A 26,347-nucleotide genomic window follows, 5' to 3' on the forward strand; every position below is an offset into this window, starting at 1 on the left:
CAACGTATGGACGTTCATTTGGCCGATTTATGTCGCTGGAGTTCTGAGGCGATCCTTGAGATATTTAAAAATAGAGGCGCTACTCCCCCACACGCTGGTCAGGACGTGTCCAGGACGCCTGGGGACACCTCGGAGACATTAGACGTCTTGTGGACTTCAGGAGTTCATACTTGGAGGTCCGTACTTTGAGGAACGGACTTCTTGCTGTCTGTGACTACGACAAAATGGATTGTTGGGTATCTGATCTCAGCGAATCACTAGCCTGCAAACAAACATCCGCTGGCGTATGCTAGCTCCATTGCTAGGTAAGCTAATCGTGACAATAATGGCGAGCGAAGATAATTAGACCCCAGCAGATGCAATAATGAAATATTTCCGCTGTTTTTTTTCTTCCCTCTTTTTCGACTGTATTTCACAAATTGGAAGCTTAAATTTACCAAAGTCGACAAAACCTGCTGCCATTTTTTACGAGACAGCGATCACGTTTTGATGAGAACCTTGAGCTTGGAGGAAAGTTCGAGATGCAGCAGTTGAACAAAAAACACAAAATTCAGCGGGAGCTAACCTTGTTCTGGCACTTAGTCGATTTTTTTGTTGACTGACACTTCACACCTGAGGACTGACATGAGGTAATCACGCCTATTTTAATGCTAATTTGGCATTAGCCGTCTCTGTCTGGTCCAGGAGGAGCGCTGCTAGTGTGGCTAATCCCAGAAATTGAGCTCAGTGTTAGCACGCTTCCCTTCACTGCGTCGCCGAAGCGTTCGTGTCCCCGAGTGGTGTTCAAATATTTACCCAGCTGATTGACATCTGCTACGAGTCTCGAATGAGGTCAAATCGTTAAAAGAAAAAAAAAAGACAAAAAATCCAACGCTGGCTGAAGCGGAGCAGATCTCACAAGGGGAGCGTCCACCAGTGAGGTCATGTGACGTCTTAACCCTCGGTGTTTCTCCTCCTGCAGCGTGCGTCGAACTCCAAGAACGCCATTGTTCCACCATCACTGTTCTCCATCTGTCCCCGGGCCCCCTAACAGCCAACACATTGATTCAGTCCACAAACTGCCTGTGTGTGTGTGTGTGTGTGTGTGTGTGTGTGGTGTGTGTGTGTGTGTGTGTGTGTGTGTGTGTGTGTGCTGTCCTGGGCTGAACTCTGCAGCAGTCGTGGCAAAAGCTGCTCGCTGCTGACGGAGGGGAGAGCGTGGCGGTGGTTGGATGTGGGACAGACGAACAGAGGTAGAAAATTAGGCTCGATGAAAACGGGGAAATCAAAAATCCCACAAAAGCGGCGAGTTAAGTGCTGATTGTCGGAGGCAAAACGGAACTTGGCACTGGAGGCTGTCGAGGTCGACAGAGCCGCGCAGCCAGCAGACGCGTTAGCTAGTGGCTAACCGGTAGCACGTTGAGAGGTGAAGGTGAGAGCAGAACCCGACGAGAGGATTCGGGGTGATGGTGGAACAAAGGTGGAACTAGAAGAAAGGTGGAGAGGAATGCAGGAAAGGGGGAGGGGGAAGAAAATAGGTGCAACGCTGCCAAGGCCTAAATGGCGTTGAGGCGCTGCCAACGCTGTGATAATAGGTGATAATAGCTCAGAATGCTAAACCCGTAACACGGCCCAGAACCAGTAAACCAAGCAGGTGGTTCCTCAGCTGGGTTCTAATCTGCCTCGGACTGTTCTGGAGGTGCTAAAGGATTAGCTGATTTCAGACCTGAGCCACGTTATTCGCTGCTTTTAACGCCGATTTTAAATCGGACCGTTGGTTTTGTCCGTAAAGTTTTGCGCAGATGAGACGACGCCTCCCGAACCCCCGACTCGGTCTTCCGTGGAATCGAACCGACTTGTCGGCTCAAACTTTCTGCCACTTCGAGGGAACCCGAATCTCCGCTCGCTGTCGGTTGCGTCCGAGCCACGATCAGACGTCTGGAGGATTGAGACGGAGCCAAGGAAAACCCCAAACGCTTCCGAGCGATCCGGATAAAGGAGCGCATCCAGGAATGTTAATTTCAGAGGGCTGCTGAGTCTTGGCAGCGAGATTCGCTCTTCTGAAAACGCGTTATCGCCTCCACGCGGCCGCGGCTCCTCGAGGAGAGATTGTTTCGCCGCCGACGGTTGGAAACGTTTCACATTTTTACCAACTTCCTGTTCTGTGGAAACCATGAAAGACGGCGCTGATGGCTCCGAATCATCCAATTTCATCGGAAACACTGCATATCTGCCCAGCTAACCGCTACATTAGCATCGCTTTGGGTCAAAAAAAAAAAATCAGCGTGAAACAGAGCGACAGCTCATCTCGCCGCTCTCCTGTCGTGGTCGGCTAGCGATTAGCGATAGCCGCAAACCGGATGACTCTCGTAAAAAGCCGAGACGCTCCGTAGTTACTGAGAAATATTTTCATCTCTCAGGGTTTTAATCTCCCAGAATTATGTTCATATTCCAACTCGGCGGACAAATGTTAGCATCTGACGGAAGGAATGTGTGGGAAAGGCTGCGATCCAGCTGCTCCGGTCCCAAACGGAAACACGTGGAGCTCCTCCAGCTGTGCCCCGGTGATTAACCATCAGGACTCTGGAGACCACTTCCTGCCTCCCAGCTCTTCTTTTACTGTCAGGTGCTTCACAGTGAACGTGGAACACCTGTGTGGAGCTTCAAAGGAGACATTTGTCTTTTCATCCAGGCAGCTCGGTGAGGGGGGGCAGGGGATTATGGGTAATCGGACAACAGAGACAGACAGTTCGCCGTGTTTGGTGCCTTTGTTCACCTCCGGAGTCGCTGCACCTGTGTAGCACAGGGACGATGTTTAACCTCCTGCTTTCCAGAAAAAATCTAATTAGGAGAATAAACCCCCCCCCCCCCCCCCCCCCCCCCAAAAGTAACATTAGCTTGTTTTGGGGCCACGAATCCACCACAATCGTAGTTTATCTCGTAAACTACCGTTGTGAATCACCATCGGCCATTTGCTGTTGCGCAATTCAACAATTCAACTCCCAACATTCACGTCGACAACGAAATTTGAGCATTTTCCGAACTCCCTCCCAGCCCGATGCCGCGCTCACCGCGATGATCTCGAGGCAAATGAATTCTTTTTTTTTTTTTTTTTTTAATGCAGTTATTTAGCGAGTGAAAACCAGAAACGTTTCATGTCTCGTGAGAACCACCACAATCACGGACGTAAATCTCCGGATTTTCAGGATGAGCTCAGTTCTGACCTCCCAACTCTTGGAACTCTTCAGTTCTCAGAGTGCTGCCGCAACCAGAGGCCAACGTTCCTCGGGAGGCAACATCTGGAGTGACCACGAGCTCTGAGACGCGTGTGATGACGGCGAGTTGGAGCCAGATGTGAGGCTGCCGGCAGATCTTCATGTTCCTCATTCCTGAAGGGAGCCGGAGAACCGTTCCACACAAACACGACGGTGCGTTCAAGGAACCCACAATCCTGAAGTTTCTGGAAGAGTCAGATTCTGGAAAATCAAATAATTGTCAAAACAATTTTCACTCCACAGGGAGAAAAAAGAAAGGTTGCTGGACAGATTCCCTCCATTTGGTGCCGGGTGGTGCAGATGGAGGTCATCGGGTTTAGGATGCATCTGGAAGCAGTCGGGAATGGAACCGTCGCCATCTTGTGCGGATGCTGTGTGGGAGCTTGTTAGCGCCGTATCCAAAACAAGGGCACAGCTGGAGGAGAACCAGATGTTGCCACTGGCAGCAAATTCTCCAGGAGTTCCTCCGAGTTCGGGCGGAATGTTACCACATGACGTCAGTGCCAGATGGTTTACGGATCAATGATCGGAATTAAGACTTTGGAACCCTGCGAAACTCCCTGTCAAAATCTCCTGAGAAAAAAGTGCTTAAAATCTTTTTTTTATTTTTTTTATTCTAAAACAATGTGAGGAATCTTCTCAGATCTTTAATTCCTCAGTAATATTCTTTGTTGCAGCTCCAAAGTTGGAAGTTCTGGAGGTGACGGAACAGCACAACGGTGAGGTAAGAGTCCACAAAGGCAGGGAATAATCTGGATGAAGAGGAAATTAGGAATATCTGTGAGATGAAACCTTTTTCTTGTCTTCCTCTTTATTTGATGAATTTCTCTTATTTTAAACCAGAATTTTTTTAAAAGTGACTTGAAAGTTTTCAGAGGAAGAAATAGATCAGATAATTTTTTGATCTAATCTGACTCCAGCGAGGAATCGACTCCAGGTTTGAGTGTCGGAAAAATGATGTAAAAAATGTTTTGCAGAGATTCCAAATTCAAAATGGAAAAACGACACGTAAAAAAAAAAAAAGTCCAAGTTTTACCAGCGAAATGTGTTTTTTCCCGTTTGTTAAAATTTGGCGAACAGGAATACAGAGAGAAATCCTAAATAAATGTTAAGAAATTTAAAAAAAACAACAAAAAAAACGGTAAAACTTGAACGTCAGAACTTTTTGTTCCATCCAAATGTTAAAATTCCGACTCAGATTTTCTTGAAGAAGTTCAGCAGACGTTTCTCAGCAGTAAAGCAAATATGTTTATTCAGCACTTTAATATACATCAGAAAATTCCACCTCGTATAATACAGGAATTCTGTAAATGAAAGTCGAATGTACATGTTAAGCTATTTACAACCAACCAGGCCGTCAGATCAGCGCTGACAGACGGAAACGAGGAACCAGAACCTTCGTCCCTAACGAACCTCCACACAGCTGAGAACGTCCTGGTCCTTCGCCAGAACCAGATGCTAACGGCACTCACGAGAACCAGATGTTTCGGTTCCCTCGGTTTCTCACGGTAGGAGAAAAGTAGACAAGCGTATTTTTACAAGTCAACTTTGGCTTCACGGTTCTGCGATTTCTACCTTCCACAGCTGCGATTGGTCTTTATAGCAGGACCTCTGGGGCCACGCCCCCGGAGCCACGCCCCCTGTAGCCACGCCCCAAACAATCCAGCAGCGATAATTGGAAACGAACCCACATTTTACACCAGATGGTTTCTGTCCGATTCAGGCAGATTATTGACGTGGTACTAGAGGCTGTGTGGGCGGAGCTAGACGGGACGATCCAGAGCGTCATTAGCTGCGAAGATTAATGTGCGTCGAGCAAGAAATCGGCATGACCCGCCATTTTTAGCCAGTAACTGTTAGCACACGTGGTGGAACGGACCCGTTTCCTGTTCTGAAGCAGATAACATGAAGACCAACCCGTCACTCCAACACCTGCAATTTAGCATCTTTTGACGGCTAGCGGGTTTTTAAACACACTGACGAAAAAAAAAAAAAAAAAATCAAAAATCCCATAGGGACAAAATTTAAAAAACAAAATCAACAAACCTTCCGCTTTCTTTGTATTTATTCATAATGATGCACAAAGCCAACAGAACTCGGGAGGCAGCTTCTGAACACAGCACCATGGTAGAGCGTCGCGCAACACAAAACGCAGCGAAAAAAGTGGCTTTTTGTTCCAAAAATAAATACACTTGTAAAATAATTATAAACACATTACGCACAACATAGGTTTAGCACACTGATGAGGGTTAACACGGATTATTGGGGGTCTCTAGGAAGGCGGACTATCGACGCGCTAGAGGCAAACCGCTGTTACATCCTGCGATCGGTGACAACGTACTCGCGGCACATTGCTGTCAGTGTGAAAAAGAGACGGAACAAAGTAAAAAAAAAAAAGGCATTGGTATGTTTCTTATTGGATGGGATACAGAATGGATAGAACAAATGTATGTCTGTCATATTACTCAAAGTGCATACACTGTTTATTAAATAGCATTACTTTAAATTAAAATGTTTGCACGGAGGCGAACAGACGCAGGCACATCGATGCATCAGTCCAGCTAAGCCTTGAGGCATCAGTAAGGTCAGAGGTCAGAGTCCCTCCGAGGTCTCTCACTGATGAAGGAACCGCTCTACGCAGATGACAGTTGCTTTGGCACGTCCCCTACGATGTCTGCAGGACAAACGGGACCAGGACATCTGAAACGGGGGGGGGGAAAACCTGTTTGTTTCAGCAGAAGAAGAAAAATGTCAGATGACCCTCATCAGAAGGGTGTCATGTCTTACCAGCTACAACGGGGTCTCCTTTTTGTAGTTAAAGCCGGGGTCCGATCCGTCAATCTGCAGTTTCAGGGCTTGTTTAAGGCTTAGCTCGGTCTCCCCGATGGGATAGTTCTCCAGAACCTCCTGATGGCCTCGGTTCGGAGCGGACCGCGGCATCGACACTCTGCTGAGAAAGACCTGGTTACCCTGGAGGTGATAGTTAGGGTTGGTCATGATGCCGTTCCTCTTCTTCTCAGAACAGCTCTGCTGCTGGATGAAGAACTGGTCCTGGGCTTGGACCCTGTCCGGTCGAACCGACCCGCCGATCATGATCTTGTAGTGAGGGTCTTTCACGCCGATGTTTGCGACTGACTTGTTGAGGGCGACTCTCTTGTCGAACTGCGTCATCTCATATTCCAGGACCTGCCCTTGGCTCGGCGGCCCGTTCTTGCCTTTTTTCTTGTCTCCCGAGGCTCCTTTGCTGTTTGTCGTCCCGTTCCCGATCTTGCCTGCTTTTGTTGATTTGTGGGCTGGTTTTAACTGGGACCAGTCGAAGTCGTTGGCCGGAGACGACGGCTGCTGACCGGTGGACCTGGTGGTGGAGGAAGGGGACACGAGAGACTGTCTGCTCCGGCTGCGAGGCAGCGAGTGCTGCTGGATTTGCTCCGTGAAGGTCAGTCCGTGGAAGCTGTCGATGGGGACGGTCTGGGCCGTTGCCGTGGACGACGTGGTCCTCAAAGAGGAGTTCTTGGAACTTTTGAGGGAGTTGTTGGACAGGGAGGATTTCTGCCGGTCTACCGTCGAATCCGGAGACTCCGAGGGCGAACTGAAAGCATGAACGGGCCCGTTGGGCACGCCGCGCCCGGACAGCTGCACGTCTCCTGCGCCCGTGCTACCAGAGCTGCTTGATTTGATGGTGAGGGACTGCATCTTGCCCGTCACGGCCAGCGGCGTTTTCTGCTCCATGGTGTGGACTGGAGAGGGGTTGCAGCCGTTCAGGGTCGAGGCCCCGTACTTTTCCAGCAGTTTGATGATCATGGAGTGGCCGCCTTTGGCCGCCACTCTCATGGCCGTGCGGCCAAACTGGTCGGCGTGGTTGGGGTCGGCGCCGTTTTCCAGGAGGATCTGGACGACGTCGATGTGTCCCTCCTGCGCTGCGATGCCCAGCGCCGTCGCCCCCTGATTGCACGTGTGATCCACGTGTGTGCTGCTTTCGATCAAAAACTGCACGACTTTTGTGTGTCCCTGCCACGCGGCCGATTGGAGGGCGGAGCGCTTCTCATTGTCGCAAGCGTTGACGTCGGCGTGGTAGTTAATCAGCAGCCTCACCATTTCGATGTGCCCCTGCCAGCAAGACACGTGGAGCGCCGTCCTGCCCTCGGTGTCGGAAGCTTCCACGTTTGCTCCGTTCTCGAGGAAATATTCCGCCATGGCTAAATGGTTCTCAAGTGCCAGGATGTAGAGCGTCGGGCGTCCGTCTGCATCTTTGTAATCAATGTCAGCGCCGTGGCTCAGCAGCAGTTCAACGATGTCCCTGTGCCCCTCCAGTGCCGCCACCCTCAGTCCATTCCTCCCATCATACCCCCGCTGGTCGATGCAGGACTTGTTTTCCAGAAGAATGTGCACGCAGTCATAATGTCCCTCTTGCGCAGCTAATATCAGCGGGATTCTACCGTCGTTATCGACCTCCGTGCAACGGGCGCCTTGCTCGATGAGCGCGTCGCACACTTGGCGGTGGCCTTCGAACGAAGCCATGTGCAACGGCGTCCAGCCGGCGTCGTCCCTGTGGTTCTCGTCCAGACCTCTGTCCAGCAGAGTCCTGACCACCTCCACGTTACCCTGAGCCGACGATATGCTCAGCACGGTTCTGCCCTCGCTGTCAATGCTGTCCACAGCGGCCCCCCAGAAAAGTAAGGTGTTGACCACGGAGGCGTGGCCCATTGAGGCGGCAGCGAGGAGCGGAGTGCGACCGTTGTTATCGGTGTGATCCACATCGGCACCCCCTTCCAAAAGGAGATCCACTACGTCCACGTGTCCTTCATAGCCAGCCACGAGAAGGGGGGTCATGCAATCTTTGTCACAGTGGTCAACCTCGGCCCCCCGGTCAATCAGAAGGCTCACCACGGACGCGTGACCTTTACTGGCAGGAACGCAGAGCGCAGCGACAGAGAGGGCGGTCCTGCCGTCCACGTCCTCGTGGTTAACCTCGGCTCCGTGGTCTAGGAGATGCTCCACGATCTCCCTGTGGCCCATGTACGCGGCGGCGATGAGGGCCGTCCTTCCTTCATTGTCAGCTTTGTTCACCTCGGCCCCGTGCTGGAGAAGGTTCAGCACGATGTCTTCATGTCCTCCCCACGCCGCGGCCCTCAAAGCAGTCCTCCCGTCGGCGTCGGCGCAGTCCACTTTGGCGCCAGCGTAAAGCAGAGCCGACACGACCTCCGAGTGTCCGCCCCACGCCGCGGAGCGCAGGGCGGTCCACCCGTCGTGGTCCGTGTGGTTGATGTTGGCCTCGCAGCCGATCAGGCAGTTGACCACTTTGGTGTGACCCTGCCGTGCAGCCAGAGTAAGTGCTGTCTGTCCGTGGTTGTCTTCCAGCTCCATGTTTGCTCCTCTAGATATGAGCAGGTTCACCACGTCCAGGTTTCCGCTGTAGGCGGCGTTGGCCAGCAGCGTTCTTCCGCTGGAGTCGCACTGGTTCACCGACGCCCCGTTGTCAAGCAGCGTCCGTATGGAGTCTTCTCGCTCCAGGGCCTGTTGCACGATGCAAGACGCGTGGTCGTCCTCGTTGTTCACGTGAGCTCCGGCTTTCACCAGAAGCTGCAGGACCTCCTGTTCTTTAGGGATGGAGCTGTTCAGAGAGTCTTTAGTGGGAGTTCCATTCCAGACCATCCAAAGAGCCAAGTTGAAGGTCTCGATCTGCAAATTGGAATTGACGAGGTGGAGGGCAAATTCCTGCACCTCCCCAGGCTTGAGCTGCTTGGCCCGACACGTGTAGCTCATGGCCAGCATCCTGTGTCCTTCTGCCGCGTTGCACAAGTACTTTTGGGTGCAGTGTTTTACATCCAGGAGCCACTCGGCAAAACTGTAGTGAAAAAGGATTTTAGTATTCCCAAGGCCATCCACCAGCAGCTTGGAGAGAATGTCCATCTTCTTCTGAAACTCCTCCATGGTCAGAGTCATGTTTTTGGTCCAGACGGCGTGGTACAGCTCCTTGACCGTGAGGGGCCTACATGTGGCCAGGATTACGTTGAGGATGGGCTGGACTTTGGCAAACTGTTTCCTGACAAATAGTCTCTGGCAGAGCCACAGATAGAGGCCGTTCAGGGTCCCGGGGATGTCGCGGATCTCGCGGAGCATGATGAAGTTCTCCACCACACCGTCCAGCACCCGCTCCAGGTAGAGGAAGCAGCCGCTGCTCTTGATGTGGAGCTGGTTGAGCATCTCGGCGGTCTCCTTCGTAAGGTGCTGCCTCAGAGCCTCCTCCTGGTCCAGTCTGTGAAGGATGTACTGCTGCACATCCTTGACGATGTAGGCCTTGCGGAGATCATCGAGGCTAATTTTACGGAATCCTGGAGGGGCAAAAAAAAAAAAAATTAGAGAAGAGGAATTTTTAGCCATGTGGAGAATCACAAGAATGTAAGAAGAGCACTGTTCCGTCTCCTCGTCAGTCATTCCCTGGACGTTTGACCTTGATCATATCCACTTATCGTGCTCCGTTGGGTAATCACTTTAAACCAACCTTCAATTTTCGGAATGCAATTATCAACAGTAAAGCTGTTTATTTAAAAAAAGCTGTCGGCGGAATTCCGGCTGCTGGAGGCAGACGTGAGCAGCAGGAGTTCACGTTCACTCAATGCCAGAGAAGAACTGAAGAAAACAAAATAGTGGCAATTAGTGGACGGTGCTGCGTCTGGTGAACCAGACAGGAAAAGGGAAAAAACATACACGAGGAAAACGGACAAATTGGGATAATTACATCAAATAATAAAAGCTGTGCTGCTGTTCAGGAGAAGCAGGACAGATTTGATTTCCATGCCTGGAGAACATCCATGGTCTAAAATACCTCTCAGTGCTCCCAGTGAGCACCTTTAAAACCTTCAAAAACAGGGAATTGTCACACTGATGCTGGAAATGGAAAGATCTTTAGTGGGAATTCCTCTTCACAACATCTGGGACTAATGGGCATGAAGTCAACGTGCTTCCATGTATAAACAAACTGGTCATGGTTCTGCGCTCTTGCAGCATTTTTGCCAGTTATATTTGCACTTCCTGTGGTTCTCAGGGTGACTGGGGCAGGATAAAAAAGGCTCTTTCACTGGTGCTCCCACACGGCACTACTATGACTTCCAACTGTGGGAAAAGTCTCCTTCCTTTAAATTGTGCTGTATAGACCATGAACCAACACTGACCCTTTAAACACATTTAAATCTTTGCCTCATCTCATGGTTAACAGGAAGTACTTCTGGGGGATTTCCTGTGAAAACAGCCTTTTATCTTTGACAATTAGCCTCGACTGCTGTGATTATAGAACCCATGACGTGAATGTGCTGTGGGATGTGTCTCCCCAGGGGGCCAGAGTCCAACACACCTGGAAGCTTGATAAGCAGAGTTCCCATGCCGCTGCCGACTGTTTGGGCAGATCTGGGAGCAGCGGACACCTTATCTTCTGCTTCTGGGTTTGTTCAAGATAAGCCCGACAACAACTGTACATCTCAATAATCCCCTTTCTCTCTGCGTGTTTGCACACAAACAGACAGAACTATTTAGCTACTTCTGGCCCTGCTTTCACTTTAGCATCCATCGTTGCTAAAGTCATGAACCGTGTTGACACCTCCCACCAAACAGGCGTCTGTAAGCTTCACATCGCGTGGAATGAAAGCAGAAACTGCGGAATGCGACTGGGTTCCCATAACATCTGGATCTCCTTCATAGGTGAGTGATTCTCAGCAGCAGATGTGGCCACCAGGTGGTGCTGTTCTCCAGTTCAGCAAAGGTTAGTCAAGTCACCTGATGAGTCCACGCTATTACACTCTGGCATCAAAAAAAAGCTTAGTCAGCACGTTCAGGTCTGCAGGCGGAAGGAGCTGCGCGGGGAGGAGGCAGCTGTTCAGATTAATACGAGCTATAAAGCGGCGCTCCCCAGCCTTATACCACGTAATTGCACAGTCATTACAAAAACCCAATGACCCTAACCCACTTTCAGCCTGTCATTGTTTTCAGTGACTGAGTGCGTCTTCCTCCCTCCCTCCCTGCGCACCATTGGCTCTCACCCGGTGCACAGGGAGCAAGAAAGCAGCTGAAGGGACCAAAAAAAAAGAAATGCTGGCACAGAAAACCCGATTTCAAATAAACCTCGGCGCAAACGTTAACGTAATCGGAGATCTCGCAACTGCTGGAAGGATCCTCGTAATCCTAATGCGAGCGGCGGTTTTGTCCTCCGGCGCCAACTTCAAGCAGCTGAGGTCGAATTTCAGCCCATCATTCAATTCCTCTTCGTCTCCTTTTGTTTCAGACCCTTAATGTTCTTTTGTTCCGCCCGAAGGTCGGACTAGCCGCGCTACGTCCTCTCACGTTCTACGTTTTTAAAGAAAAACAGAACGAGTGCATCTCAGTGGTGCATCGACACCCGATGGACATCCTGAGTTTGGTCCAGTGGAGAACAGGAAACCCACTTAGCAAGAGCGGAAGAGGCCACCGACGGGGGGGAGCAAGTTGTGAGGTTAGCAAGAAGCTAAAAAAAGGACTCTGACCTGCAGTATTTTGTCCAATTCAGAGACCAAGAACAGCATCATGTGTGCATAAAGGCCCGGTGGAGGTGCTGATGGATCACGAGGATTCTCTCCGGGGACCTAACGAATAAACACTCTCTACATTCCACTATTCCCAGCACACGTTCTGAAGATACAGGGACCAGAACAGGCCGGAATCTGACGGCAGGAAGCTACCGAGAGCAGAGAACGCGCAGTCAGAACCATTCAAGATGGCGGATGGCGCCGAGGTCGCGAAGCTTCTGCAGCGTTACCGCTCCGAACTCCACCACAAACGCGGAGAGCAGCTGCGGCGTAACAGGAAGTGAGCAGCGCACGCACGATCTGTCGGTTACCAACACTCAGACCTTTTTCTCTTGAAGGCGGGAGCTGTGCGCCATTGCTAAGTGGGTTACACAAACAGGCCGAGTATGTGTGCGGGGACGGTTCGAGGCGGAACAAAAGCGAGTGCTAAACAAGCAACAAATGACACATTCATCAGAGTGAGGGATGCAGCTCCCGAGTACAGGCCTCGGAGCCAGCTGCTGCTCGTTACAGGACTGGACCCGGGCCAGCGGAGACAGAGCTCCACGCACAAAAGAGGGACTGTTCGCCTTCCAGATTAATATTTCAGATGACAAATGAGGGAGCATGTGAACGTCAGCTGAGAGACCAGAGGTCCGAGCCCGGCGGGGCGGCGTTTCGAGGGCGAATCGCCGCGTCGTTGCGTCGTCTCGGATCTAAAAGAAAAGAGAAACCTGAACCTGCCCGCCCTCCTCCCCGAGCTCTCCAGTAAACCCTGCTCGACAAACGTCTGCTCGACAGCTGCGCTGCTCCCCGCTCCAAAAAAACACCCCGGCCGCGCCAGCCTCCCCAACGCAAGTATGTGGACGAGAGCGGGCTCCAAGGGTCTGCAAACAACGGCCCTTTGAAACGGGCTGCTGCTGTTTAAACTGGGAGAAGCACAGGCGGCTTCCTTGTTTGACAACACGCACCCTCTAATTTCTGCTCCGGCGCATGAGTGCAGACGACGCTCTCTGCGTTATCTTGCGATAAACGTGGCGTGTTCGCGAGCGAGGGGAGACGACGGCGATCCTGCTGGAGGTCCGCGGGATGAGGCCTTTTAAGCACGCGCTACTTTTTTTTTTTGGCCGCCCAAACGATTAAACAGTTACATTTATGTTGCACTGGAGGCAGAGAGCAAACACGCCTGCCTGCACACGCCCGCAGCTTCTGACTGCGTGTGAAATGGTTTCCAGTCAAACCTGTTGTGGTGCAACTGCACGGAGGCCCGTCAGGTGAGGGGGGGGGGGGGGGACACACACACGCCGACCTCAGCGTGGTGGAGGGGGAGGGGGAGGGGAGGGTGCTTTTGAATGACAGCAGCTCATTGAAACAGTCACAAAGGAGCCCATGGTGAGGCTGCACACCTGGGCCACCGCAGCGTCCCAGCATGCAGCTGGACGCACGACTGGGAAAGTGAAAAGTGCACGTTTCACCAGGAGCGCACGGACCAAAATGGAAGCAACGGAGTATAAATAGACTAAACGTATTCCAACGGTCTCTTTGGGCATTTGTCAGTACAGCTGCAGCAACGAATCCGCTATTTTGACAGTTTTTTCTGCCCAAACTGATGAATATACACGGCGTGAAGGCCAAGCAGCTCCGTGACTGGGGTCCGCTGCCCCCCCGGATCAAATGTCCCCAATTTTTCTTTATTTGACCTGCCGGTGACCTCAGTTAGGCTCTGAGAGCACATGTTTCTATTCACCTGTGCAGCAGCCGCTTCAGTTCAGCGCGCCAGGTTTTATTGGCCGTCAATTCAAACGAGCCATTATCTGCTATCAGCCGGTGCCGGGAAGGTCTGGAACCAGTTTGGGAAGGCTTTGGCTGGGGAAAAAAGCCAGTGGACAGGAGGAGAACTGTGGCAGCCTGGTGTGGAATCAGGTACTTGCAAAGTTATTCCTGGCATGTAGGTTAAAAGGTAACGTGGTATTTTAGCAATTTAACCCCCCTTTTACCCCCGAAGCAACCCTGGAAAACCCTGGAATTGCACAGCATTTATGCCTCTTAAAGTTGAATTTAAATTACAGCAAAAACCGCGGAGTCACGGTCTCACCTGAGTCTTTGAAGCAGCAAAGAGTCTCCAGAGATGGAGAGCAGGGGCATGCCACAAACCAAAGGGCATCACCTCTGGAGGAGCAGGAGAAGAAGGTTCTGCAGGGCTTCTGCAGGCGGTTTCAGACGCAGACGCTGCAGACCTGTAATTTACCAGGCTGTCAGACTGCACGCTGCTAAATTACAGTATTCAGGCCGGGATTATGGTCTTCAGCTCCTCCAGAGAGCGGCTCAACATGCAGCCTCACCGATGAAAACCCCAACATGACTCGGCTCTCCCGATGCCTCTCTTTTTTTGAGGTTAGTTAATTAAATGTGCTGCTCTTTTAACCTGGACTTAACTGGATGTGACCTCTGCCCGGAGCGTGGAGCTCTTTCCACTGTAACGGCGACAAATTGTCCCTGGCATCTCATCCCTGATAGATTTTACTTCAAATTTAAGAGCTAATCTGCCGCCTCCGCATAAACACACACATCCAGGCCTCTAAATGATGCTGTGAAATGTCATTTAGTGGGGAGCCAGTGAGCCGAACCGCCTTTGTCTTCCTCCGGGGAGCATTCCACAGTGCTGGAGAAATAAGCCGTGCTCCTTGCTTCACAACTGTGTCGGTGTTGTCAGTCAGCCAGAACAGCCGCGCTCCCTCCAGCAGCGTCTCGCATACGGCGCACGTATAACGCGCACGCATAACGCGCGTCCGCTCCCTCCGTCACGGTCTGGGCTGCTCGGGGAGGTGCGGCGGGGATCAGTGGTGCTAAATCAGATCTGGCCGTTGGGTGGGGAAAGGTTCAACCACCGGGAGGCGACGTGGACGGGAAGCCTCAAAGAAAAGCTCCGCCCACCTGAAGGTCGGTGGTGGGCGATGGAGGAAGACCGTTGGGTTACTTAGGAAGACTCAGGAGATGAGAGAATGAGTGAGCCCGGGTCCAAATGCCTCCCGGGAGGCGCCGTAACATTCCTCGCGCGGAGCCAAAACAGTAACTGTCTTAATTACAGCTGTGATTCACAGGGAGCCGCGGCTCTGGAAGCCTGTGTGGCCGATCCCAGAGTTCCCTGCTGAGAGAAGAACCCCGGCAAAGAAGAGAAACATCCCGGTGTTTTACGATCGCATCGGCAGGAGCGACGCGCCGTCTCCGAGAGCTCAGACCGCCCCCGGCCCCTCAGGGAAGACCTGCACCGCCATCCTGCCCATCCCTTTCAATACTAAACTGATGACAACAGACGCGGGTAAATAATCGCGCATCTTCCGCCTCATTAATGCTCCCGGTCGCCTCCGCATATGCGAGCGGCGCCGCCTTTGACTGGCACGCCGGCTCCACAGAAGCGGGCAGATGGCAGCCATTACAGTCGGTGACGTCCCTGCAATATAAGAAGATCACACGCTGGGCCGGAGCAGATGCTGCGAGGGTGGTTGGGATTAAAATTAGACCGGAGCTGCTCTAACAAGGCCGGGAGCGCTGGGAATATCTGCGGAAAACAATGCAAACAAAACTCCAAGAACGTCTGCAGCGAGTCTGACAGCGTCGAGAGGCTGAGACGTCGGCGTGCCTGAGAGGACGCTTCTATTTCAAATCCCGTCCCCGTGTTTCCCACCTCCGCTCCGCCCTCTCTTCCCCCTCTCCTCTGCTTCTCCGTCTCGCCGCGGGCCTCCTTTTATTGGCACGGAATCTGCACGACTCCGCGCTGAAAACCGCTGCCTCAGTGTTTCCACTCTGCTACCCTATCGTGGCCTTACAGTGGCAGAGCCAGGACGGGGGGGAGGGGGGGCGGAGCAAACGGCGCCCCCCCCCCCCAACATAGGTCTGCCGTCACTGACCTCAATTCTGAGTTTGACCCACATCCTAAAGAACGCTTGGATCTTCCATCGATACCAGTCAAATCTAATATATAAATGGTGAGGCAGAATCGGAGTCGTCATGTGATCGGAGCGCTGGGACACTGCAGAATTCCTCCTCCTCCTCCCCGGCAAACAGAACCGTCTTTGTTTGTGGAGCTTTGGTCGGGCGGATGCGAGGATCCCGAGCGCCTCCTCCTTCCTGCCGGGTCTCAGAGGTGTAGAAACCCTCCGAAAGCACATTCCTCTCGGACAGACGCGGGGAATTACCACTGAGCAAGGATCCTGGAATTCAGAGCTTTGTGTGGTGCGGGGACACTCATCTCGGAGTAGAACCAATAAAGGAGAAACTGGCTGATTCAGATCCTGTGGGTCAGCGTGGGTCATTCCACACACCTGCAGTCATCCAGCCCCCATCCGACCAGGTTAAACTGGAAACTCCACAAGAACACATTCCTGCACCTCTAAACAGTATGGAGGGTATTTTTAGCCGCCTCCCGGCCTCTGTTTCATATGCTGAAGTCCTGCATGAATGGAAATGATTCACAAGGTAAAAGGAGGACAAGGTTAAGTGGAGGAATGTGTTTATCTCTCCATACACACCGGTCACGCAGAAGAATTTCCACCGCTGAAGTAAAAGCGGAAGACGGAGTGTAGACAAAACAAATAGAGCAGCTAAAAGCAGAGGACAAAGGTTGTGGCAGGATGCACAAACTCAACAGGATCCAGCTTCATTCTGAAATAATGCAGAGGCAAAATGGCCGAAGGTCACGTGGTCGCAGCCCCGGGGCTCCGCATTGATGAAAACATCAACTCAACTTAAGCTAAGTAACATCACCGAAAACTCCGATGATCCGGTTGGGTTGAGCCGCTCGTGCACGCACTCGGCAGGCTCAAAAATAGACTCCGACCTGCACGTGAGCGCAGCCTGCCGTCTGAACTTTGACCCCGACGGCGGAAAAGCATAACAGAAGCGAGGAGGAGGCCCATGAAAGCACAAGACGTTGAGGTTTGTGGAGCAGTTTCTATCTGTTGGGGAACGTTTGGTTGGAACCGTCGACTGGAAAAGGGCAACGACTAATGAGCTGGGGGGTAATCTTAAATCTCTCTTTAATTATGCTGCATCGACAGCGTCCACGTTCGTCAACTTTGTGCACGTACACACGCCGACCTTTAATCCTGCTGCCGTCCAGCATTTCCCTCCAAATCCAACACTGGATTTTTTTTCCCTGACGAGTTGGAAGAGAAAAGTTCACGATTCCGAGAACTGACGTTAAGTTTAAAAGGAGCCTTTAAATAATTAAAATGGAGGAACGGGGCCCTCGCGTGTCCTTCAGAGCTTTAAGATGGAGGAATCTCAGCTTGGCTCTGATTCCACTCCACAGGTTTCCATTTCTAGCTTGATTGCCGGGCAATTGGAATAAAAGCTTCCCAAACGCTCGGCCGTCATCAAAGTGGCAATGAAAGAGAGGAGAGAACCAGTCTGGAGGAGAGGAGATGATAATGTTTATCAGATTGTTCCAAGAAGAAATTCCTTTCAAACAATATCAACGGCTGGTTGTCTAGCAACAACCGCTCAGAAGTGGCTGAATTAGCATTTACGGTTATTTATACACATACGTTCCTCTGCTGTCACCCCGGAGTGACTCTAAAAACACAATCCCAAGATTTGGGTCCGATACAGCGGCGGCGTTAACACACACACACACACGTGCGCGCGAGCGTGCGCACATCGTGAAACACGATTTCATGCAAATTGCTGCTGAGAGGAAATCAAACATAAAACTTTTCCATCTGTGTCGTGCGTGAAGGTTGGGGATGATGTGAGAACCGGTCCTGGATTTCATCGAGCGCCTACGCTGGCGCTTTGATGGTGATGGCGGTGGGTTGTTTTGGGGGGGGGGGTTATGGGTGAGCCGGAGCGCCCCCAACGCCCCCTCCCCATCGAGCTTGATCCCCACCACCAAAGCGTGATCAGCCAGTCCGGGTCCACCAGGACAGATCCGTCGTGTTCTGGCTGCTTCTCTGGAATCCGTCCTTGACGTTCCGACATTCGGGAATATTCGGCTCAATCTCTGAATCCGAGGTCATCGTATGGAGTCAGTAATTCCACAACAACGCTGGCACGGAGGGTTTTACCAGAGGACCCAGGTGACCTTCACTTAAACATGCTGGTAAACAGAACTCAGCGACCTAAATGTGTGCAGCTCTTCTAACTGGGCCAAAGTCATTTTTCGCTTCCTTTGCAGCTGGAATCCCTGGGCTCAAACTTCCAAAATAACATTAAACAGCTGACTATTCCGACATTAAAGCCACAGGAATCCCTGAATCCATCAGACTTCACAAAAAAAAACTAAACGGTTGTATTTTCCATCCCAGTTAAATGCCTCTTATTACCAGAACCGGGAGAAAACCCACACGTGTACGAGGATTCGCCTCCACACAGAGTGGACCGACCGGGACTGGAACCCTTAACCTTCGTGCTATGAAGCTACTGTGCTAACAGTGCTGATTAAATGAAGCAGCTAATTGGCGAGACCGATGGAGCTCTTCCTGGTTTATCTGCGATGACGTCGGTGAAACGAGAAACAAGACGAACTTATCGGAGCTTTATTCCAGCCGTCTTGGCCGCGTGATCCGTTTCAAATCCATGTTTGTTGCCAGCTAGTGTAAAATATGCCTACGCACCTCCACCAGCGTCCTTCTGGAACTGAGCCAGAGCGTGAACTCACGCCCACAAACGGCCCTTTGGGGAAAAAAACCCAAAATACACAGACTGACTTCATCTCGCCGTGTTCCGACCAAGCAGAAAAGACCAGGAGGACGGTAAACTGGCCTCTCAGGCACTTCACATTCCCAGCGCCGCTGCTGCCGCTAAGCTATTTTTCCCCTTGTATTTCCGCATTGTTAGCGACCGGTGAGGAAGCACAAAGGCAGCGGAACGTCACAAATCCTGGGTGCTGGTTCTGTCGTCTGAGACGTTCTGTCCAGATTCAACAGGAATAAAACACGGAAGCATTCGGGAAAACCGTCCCGGCACCAGCATCTAATGAGGATTTAACGCAGGGTGGCCAGTTTAGGCAACACGATGGAACATATGGGCCAGCGACGGGCTCCTCCCGTCTCATCTGGACCGCTGTGGGCGTTACGTAACCAGGTCCAGAAGCTCCCACATGCAGTGGTTTCTGGGAGAGGTAACATGGGTACACTCGGCGCCGCGGCTCTGTGGGGGAGAATTCCTCCCACACACTTAGGTCCTTGATTAAAGCTGTGCCAGCTCATCACCGCAGAGGAGGCAGCCAGGAAGTTACCGGCCGCTGGGGGAGCGCGGCAGGAAGTGCTGCGGGCCGCTGGTTGGGAACGGGGGACCCTGGTCCCGAGTTTAACTGTCCGGCTGATGGAAACGAGTGTGAAGCAGCACTGATGGCTCCAAATATGGAGGCTTACCCGTGAAGAGTTTGGTGATGGCCTTGTTCTGACGACGCGCCGAGCAGACGAGGAGGAGCCACGGGGGCAGGAACTCGTGGTGGCTGGCCAGGAGCTCGGCGATGGTCCTGGGGGAGCCCGGGGAGGAGCGCTGCTCTCCCTCTCCCAGCTGACAGCCTTCGTCGATGGAGTCCACCAGCAGGAAGAGTGACTGCTGGGGGGGCTTCACGCCCAGGAGAGGCAGGAGGACACATCTGTGGACAGAGGAGGGGCAGATGTCACCCTGTTACCGACCAGCGTTGGACAAATCGGCAAAGGCCTCAACTGTTTACGTAAATACGTTTAAAAAAAACAAGGAAGAAACCGAAGTTCTCGGAGATCTTGAGTCAACATTGTAAAACAGTCGTGGAGGAACTTGCTTTCACTCCCCCAGCGAGCAAGAGAGGCTTTTCCTCCCGTTCCCGGTTCTCAAACGGTCAGAACCGTAGGCGTTTAAATGTGCCTCAACCCAACCCCAATTATATCCATTAACAGACTGTGTGTGGAGGATTTAAGCTTGCAAAAACAAGCAGAGCAGAAAGTCATTTATAATTCAGCGCGGCCTTTTTGTCTGCTAGAAAAACCGGCCCCGGAGCGTCTGGAGACTTCACTGTAGGATTTTACTGAATTAAAGCCAAAGAAAAGTTTTTCAATGACTCCGATGATGCCGCAGAAAAGACGTCAAACCCACAGCGCGAATATTCGTGCCTGATAAACGGCTCTGAATCAGTTCTGATACAAGAAGAGACGCAGCCAATCACACACACACACACACATACTAGTAATCCTACCTTTGTGAGGCCCCAACCCTAAGCAGGTCTTTGTGAGCCCCTAACTGAAACCCCAACTATACCCTCATTAACTGTAAACACGACCCCCGTGCGGGCCTCTGAATCTGTGCGGGCCCAAATGTTCAGTTGCAGCTGTTTTCCGCCGCCGGTCAGGCATCCGTTTTGGAAAATGTCATTTCCCAAGACTTAGAGCATTACGTCCGGCTCAACAGGCCGTGATGAGGGATCAGAGGAGTCGATGGTAGTGACATTTTAATCTGGGTCTAGGTTAATTAAACATTTAGAGAAGGGCTGAGCGAATCATGTAATCAGAGCAAGGGCCTAATTTAAGAGGCGACGGCAGCGTCGGGGCATCTGAGGTGGATGTCACGCAAATAAAATCGTTCACCTCCCTCAAGAGGGGGATTAATGGAATCGACGTTGGTTGAGAACTTGGCCATAAATGTCCAGAATAATGTTTTAAAGTGGCTTCTCGTGGCTGTTCTACAGCCTGTCAACGAGCCTGTGGCCCTAAAAGCCATTTTCTTTAAAGCGTCCACAGATTCAGGCCAGCTTTTAAACGATCCTCACACACCCCGAAGCAGAGACGGCCGAGGCCTCCCCGGCGTTCTGTCCGTCCACACTTGTTGAGTTCATCCCTAACTTTCCTCCATCATTTACAATAGAATTAGAACCAGAGAAAGACACAAAAAAAAAGGCTGCCTGTTCGTGTTATTTTGACTCAAACACATTTAAACCCGTGCAAAACTTTATGATTTACAATGGAAAAACCTCCTTGGTGGCAGTAAAAGTTGTTGCTATTCTAGAGAAGAACAAACAAAAGTTAATTACACATTAAAAAAAATCTCTAAAATTCCACTCATTCCTCCGGCGTGCGGACAATGGGCGGCTGAACCAAAGCTTCTATAAAACTCTGCCTTTAGACCTTTGTCTCTACCCATGTCTGAATACTTGACAGGACAGAAATCAGAGCTGAAATGGTCCCGAGCCTTTGAGAAACACAGTCAATCACTCATTCTGACCACTGTGGTGCAAAGAGAACCTGCAGCACCATCTGGGAGCCTAGCCAAAAGGAATGTCCATCCACGGGGGTGCAGTGTGTGTGTGTGTGTGTGTGCATGGTTGCATCAGAGACCGTGTCGCCCACTGAGACAATCAAATCCACAGTGACAGCAAGTGGGCAAAACAAAGAGTCATTCTTCTCCCACAATTCAGCGACTCTCAGCCTGTCACGGGCTGAAAAGACGACGGACGCGGACAAAGAAAACTCGGCGTGACGGTGGAGGGAAGCTAAGCCGGGGGAAAAGCTGATTTAGTGGGCCAGACGAACGTGGAGCGTACCTGAGCCAGGAATGAGAGTGCTTAAGCCCACACACGGAGGTGCTGGACGGTTGCACCAGCTCTTCTGGTGCTCGCTCCAGCCCTCACGGCCAGAGGTACGGGAGAGAGAGAGAGAGGAAGAGGAGGGAAGGATGCACCTAATGCACCCGCCATCTGTCGTGTCGTGTTCGCGGCGGCGGCGCCCGCTGCTCCCGCCGTGCAACGCGCAAAAGTGAGGCATTTAGCCGGCGTGTCCGTGCCAACGGGGCAGCGCTGGGCGCGGAGCCAGAGGCCGGGGAAATTTACACCGCTGGCTTTATGGAGTCAGCACAAACCCCGGACTCCACCGCGGCACCGGCGCTCCGCTCGTTAGGAAGGAGGGGGAATACGCGCTCCGCTCCGCTCTGGGCCTCCGCCCCGCCCCCGCTCTCCTGGGGGGAGGAGCTCTGCAGGACGGCTGCTCAGCTTTGCTGGAAAGATCTGGAGCGAACGGGGACGCCGTCCCTCCTGTCCTGGTGTGTTTCCCTCTGTGAGTCCTGCATCAGAGCGAACATCAGCACCATCAACGTGTTCGCACTCGTTACTCTGAGGAGGACACGAAGAGTAGGTGGGGGTGGGGGTGGGGGTGGGGGGGTTCTGGAGCATCCCTCCATCAAGAAAACTCCAAATCTGATTTCCATTAGTGTTCCTACAGCTCCGAATCAAATCAGGAAGCTGATGACAGATGTTTACACCCACGGGTGCCTTTAATCACCCGACCCTCTGAGGACCCCCCCCCTCCGCAAACATCAAAAACACAGAACTGGGTCTCAGAATGTGTCCAGTGGATCATGTCAACGAGTCCAGGAAAGCCACGCATCCCTGCTGACATTAAAATACTCATCAGACATCCCAGTGAGAGGTCACAGGTTTGAGCTCCATCTCCTGTTATTGCAGAAGCAGCTACCCCCCCCCTCCCAAAAAGGAGATGAGAATCGAGCCTCTAGCTCCGCTGCATATGTAAATGCGTATGTAATGAAAGCAGTTTGCTCTTCCTGTTGTCAAACAGCAGGAAACGGCAGTTGATGGTGCGTTCAAGGACCTCCGAGTGTGCAGATCTGGTTCTGTTCTGCCTCTTAAAGGTTCCACATCAAACCTTTTGAACCACAACCTCATCAGCAAAACAACTACGGCCGTTTACAGCTTCATGGATTTTTTTTTTTTGGGATCGATTCTCTGGATCCAAAGCGGACGAATGATTCCAGCTGTCCGAGGAGCATGAGCCAATAATGACCTTTAACATTAAACACTCGCACTCCTGTGACGGCACCCGAGGGTCCGTCCAACATGCTTAATGTTACATTTGGCGCTAATTTCCCCCAATGCCCCCACACCGAACACTCAACCCTGGTCAGTGTTAAATCCGGCCCCCGGAGGACGGTGACGTGCGTGTCGCTGCGACCTCGGCCTGAGCTTTACGTCTCCACTCGTCCTTCGTTTCGGGGCTCTAGTTGCAACATCAAGTCATTTATGACTTGGAACCCTGGTGTAAACACACAGAGCACTTCTTTAACGACCGACGTGCATTCCTCGGATCCCCGGGCTCTTCCCAGCCCGGGCGAGCTGTGCATTCCTGGCCCGCCACCCAACACTGTCAGAGGAGTCTGAAATTTCATCCCTCCCCTCCCCGCTGCCTTTTCCCTTCCAAAAACAACCCCTCCCGCCCTCACGCTCCGTACTCGCCTACGGAGGCTCAGACCTTGGAGATCGGAAAAAGAGTCAGGACAAACGCCGTTTAGGGTCCAACATCAACGACATGGACGCTTTTACTGGCCGCTTTTATGGTTTTGGGGGGCGGGAATCTGTGATGTCACAGATTCGAACGCACCAATCCAAGCGGGGCGACGTCGAAACGACCCCGCGGAGGCGTTTGCTGGACCGCCGCTCAGTCGAACGGAACCACACCAAAGCAAACGGCTGCGCGCCAACTCAAACCTGCCGCCATCCTGCATTTTCCAGGACCAACTGATGCTTGTACAGTTCTTATTGACATTATTTGAGGAGCGTTAGCTTTACGTTAGGGCGCACGCGTCAGCAAACATGCCGTGCTTTTGCCTCCCGTACGGACCCTTACTGTCCTCTTATGTCACCCAACCGGAGCGGCGCCGCATGGGAGCCTGGTTTATGGCGCGGGATGGCAGCAATACGACCGAGTTATGGGCCCATTTACGGACGCACACAAACAAACCCGCGCGCGGCGCTGGCGCCATGAACCAGCCGCTGCCCCGGTTCTGCTGAGTCATGGCTGCAGCCGCGCCGGCGTTGCTCCTCTGGCCGTGACACACCGACTCCGGCTGAGCGGCCGAGACTCTTCTCCAGTTTTTAATCAGCTGCGGGTTTTTCCGCCGCCGTGCGCCACATGAAAGGCGCAGGGTCGTTTTCATTTAGCGTCCTTTAACCCCAATAAGGGAGGGAGGGGGGCGCCCACACGGCCGAAAAGTCAACACAAAAGAGCAGAAAAAGCTACAAAGCTCCTGGTTATTTTTGGATTAAAGCTGCTAAAGGGCGTTTTCACCTTTAGCGTGTTTGTCTCGCAAGACACCGAAGGCAAACGCAACAATCCGGGGAGAGACGGGCAAAATAAATTGGAAAAAAAAAAGTAAAATAACAAATAAATGCTGTCCAAAGCGCCACAGGAAGGGCGAGCTGGAAGGGAGAGTCTCATCTCCAAATGGGCCGCTGATTGTTCGTCCTGGCAGTCTCAATGGAAAACTGGCATTCCCAAACCGCACACGCGCCAGTCTCAAATGGAATTTTCCACCAGTAAACGAACGGGGCTAAACTGGACTTTATTAAAGGTCATCAGTAAAATAAAAGGTCCGTCCCATCAGCAACAAAGAGACCTGTTGCCTTTGGTTAGACTCACATGACTGGGTTAACTCCACCTATCTGAAGCAGCTCTTTGTCCGGAGGGTGTGGAATGCCGAAGGGCAGGAGGCCGACTCGTTGGCTGAAAACTCAAAAGGGCTGATTTAAAACCGGGAGAACAAAGATGCTGGACGCTCTGCGGCTCCATCCGCTCGCTAACGAACCTGCCAACACAATGACAACAAGGCTGCGACCCCAGAGTCAGAGATGGAAATGACTTTGACCCGTTCAGGCAGCCCAATTCCCAGTGACGGAGGCGGTTATCCGAGCGAGGCGGAGGCCTCCTGGATCGGCTGCCACCTTTGCTGACAGGCTTTCGCTTTGCTAGCACATCGCCGCAGGATCAACAGGAAGATGCGGAATTAAAATGAACGCCAGGAAAGTCGGAGAGGTGTGGAAAAAAAGAAAATCCATAAGATATTGATTTTCCATTGAAACAGCTTAAGATTTAAAGACGCTCCTTCAGGCACCTTCATAACCAAAACACGTTTCTTTGCAGATGATTTATAGATTAAATCAATGTAGGGATAAATAATCGATGCCGCTGTCGTTTAGGTGCGTTTTAACGCCACTTTTGGATCGTTTGTTCCTCTCCGTGATCCATCGTTACTGTCCGGTTTGCTTCTCCTTTCATTACATTTAATTCCCCACGAGTCAGTTAAATTATGTAAACTCAAACTGCTGAATATGCAGAATGTTAAATTGTAGAAATGTCCCATCTAAATGTGTTTGGCCAGCGTTTTATTTCTATTTATGACATCTGGGGGGTTTGTGGGAATGTTTAACCAGATTAACTGAGTTAAATCCCAGTTAATGTTGGAGGGAAACTGGATCTGACCTCTGCTGTCTCTGTGGGAAAGAAAACTTTTGATGTTTATTTGTAACTCCAAGAAGGCAGATAAGAAAAATACAAAGAATTCACACTCGGAAGCATTTTTAAGGGTCTCCACCGGGCAGTTAATCATTGAAGAATATCGGCCAAACGACCCAAACTGCTCGGAATTCTGTGGATTCAAGGACGTGAAAACACGCGTCCCAACTAGTCCTGACGTCACCGGTGTGTTTTTACTGCTAACAAACCGCTTGTTTGCCTTTGATGGTGAAGAAGACCAGCATCAACCACCCCCCCACCCCCAACCAGATCTCCGACTAGACGGAATATCGAAGATTCCCCGTGCAAATGTCGGGCTCACAACGGAACGTGAAGACGAAAATACACTATTGATGCAGCGGTGGTGTCTGGCGGGGCCCCGAGGGAAAGCTGACGTCAGCAAAACAACGGACGCGCCGCCGCTTCGTGACCCGGCGGTGACCCGAGCGGGTCGGCGGCGCCGTGCGAGGACGAGCGGACGACGGCGGCGGCGCTCGCTTCCGCCACCGCCGGGACTCAAAAGGTGCGTGCTCAAAAAAGATTTGCCTTGCTGAACGTTTGACCTACTTATCCTTCCCTCCCTCCCACACACACCCTCACACACACACACCCTCACACACACCCAGTCCCTTTAAAGCCTCAGACTACAACAGTCCATCTTGGTCGGGTTACATGCCCGGGCAGGGCACCCGGAGTCTGACTCTACTGTACTGCACTTTCACACGTGCACGGCTCCCTGTGCACGTTGTTATCATGCTGGAATTTCTAACTATTCTCATGGAACCTGACATTTTTAACTTCAGCCGCATCGTCCCAATTTTTTGGATTTTTGGTTTTTTCCCCCCAGTTATTCCATTAACATCAGTGACATTCTTTAATAAAAAAAGACTTTTAAATCCCTCAAAAGGAATTCCCACCATAAAAATAAATCTTTTCTTGAGCTCTGAAGCAGTTAAAAGCATAAAATCTACTTTAGTCTTTGGCTGTTGGCAAACCAGCTGCTTCCTTCGTGCCAGAAATATTAATTTAAACCATCTGTGGCTTTAATTGTGCAGTATTGCTTTAGCCATTAAGAGCATCAACGGCATGAACTGCTTTATACGTTGGGTCCCCAAAGGACGCGTGGATGTTGAGCGGACGCTCTGCACCACTTACAGACCCAACGACTGGTTTATGAGGGCGGGTAAGACGTCGCCGAGTCGTGGCCCAATAAAGGTTCTGTTGGCTCGTTTAGAGACGCCGTCAATATCAGAGCTGGGAATCAGCTGAGCAAACGTAA

At 51.7% G+C, this 26,347-nt stretch overlaps 1 protein-coding gene and 1 long non-coding RNA gene across 4 annotated transcripts in view; one reads left to right on the plus strand and one right to left on the minus strand.

Annotated features, from left to right (window-relative positions):
* LOC130531015 (uncharacterized) lies at positions 1 to 4,628 on the plus strand. Its single transcript, XR_008951990.1, has 4 exons — positions 1 to 1,411; positions 3,228 to 3,407; positions 3,498 to 3,838; positions 3,932 to 4,628. It is a non-coding gene; the product is annotated as an uncharacterized LOC130531015 (long non-coding RNA).
* The window catches only part of ankrd50 (ankyrin repeat domain 50), a 25,171-nt gene continuing 3,302 nt past the window's right edge, over positions 4,479 to 26,347 (minus strand). For all 3 annotated transcript variants that reach the window (XM_057042693.1, XM_057042691.1, XM_057042692.1), the window contains 3 exons: positions 19,162 to 19,394; positions 6,042 to 9,586; positions 4,479 to 5,954 (listed from right to left, as the gene is read on the minus strand). In XM_057042693.1, the coding sequence (XP_056898673.1) occupies positions 6,045 to 9,586; positions 19,162 to 19,394 (3,775 nt within the window). In that variant the 3' untranslated portion in view covers positions 4,479 to 5,954; positions 6,042 to 6,044. The remainder of the gene's footprint in view (positions 5,955 to 6,041; positions 9,587 to 19,161; positions 19,395 to 26,347) is intronic.

This window comes from Takifugu flavidus, chromosome 9, assembly GCF_003711565.1.
Source record: "Takifugu flavidus isolate HTHZ2018 chromosome 9, ASM371156v2, whole genome shotgun sequence".
NCBI classification, from domain to species: domain Eukaryota; kingdom Metazoa; phylum Chordata; class Actinopteri; order Tetraodontiformes; family Tetraodontidae; genus Takifugu; species Takifugu flavidus.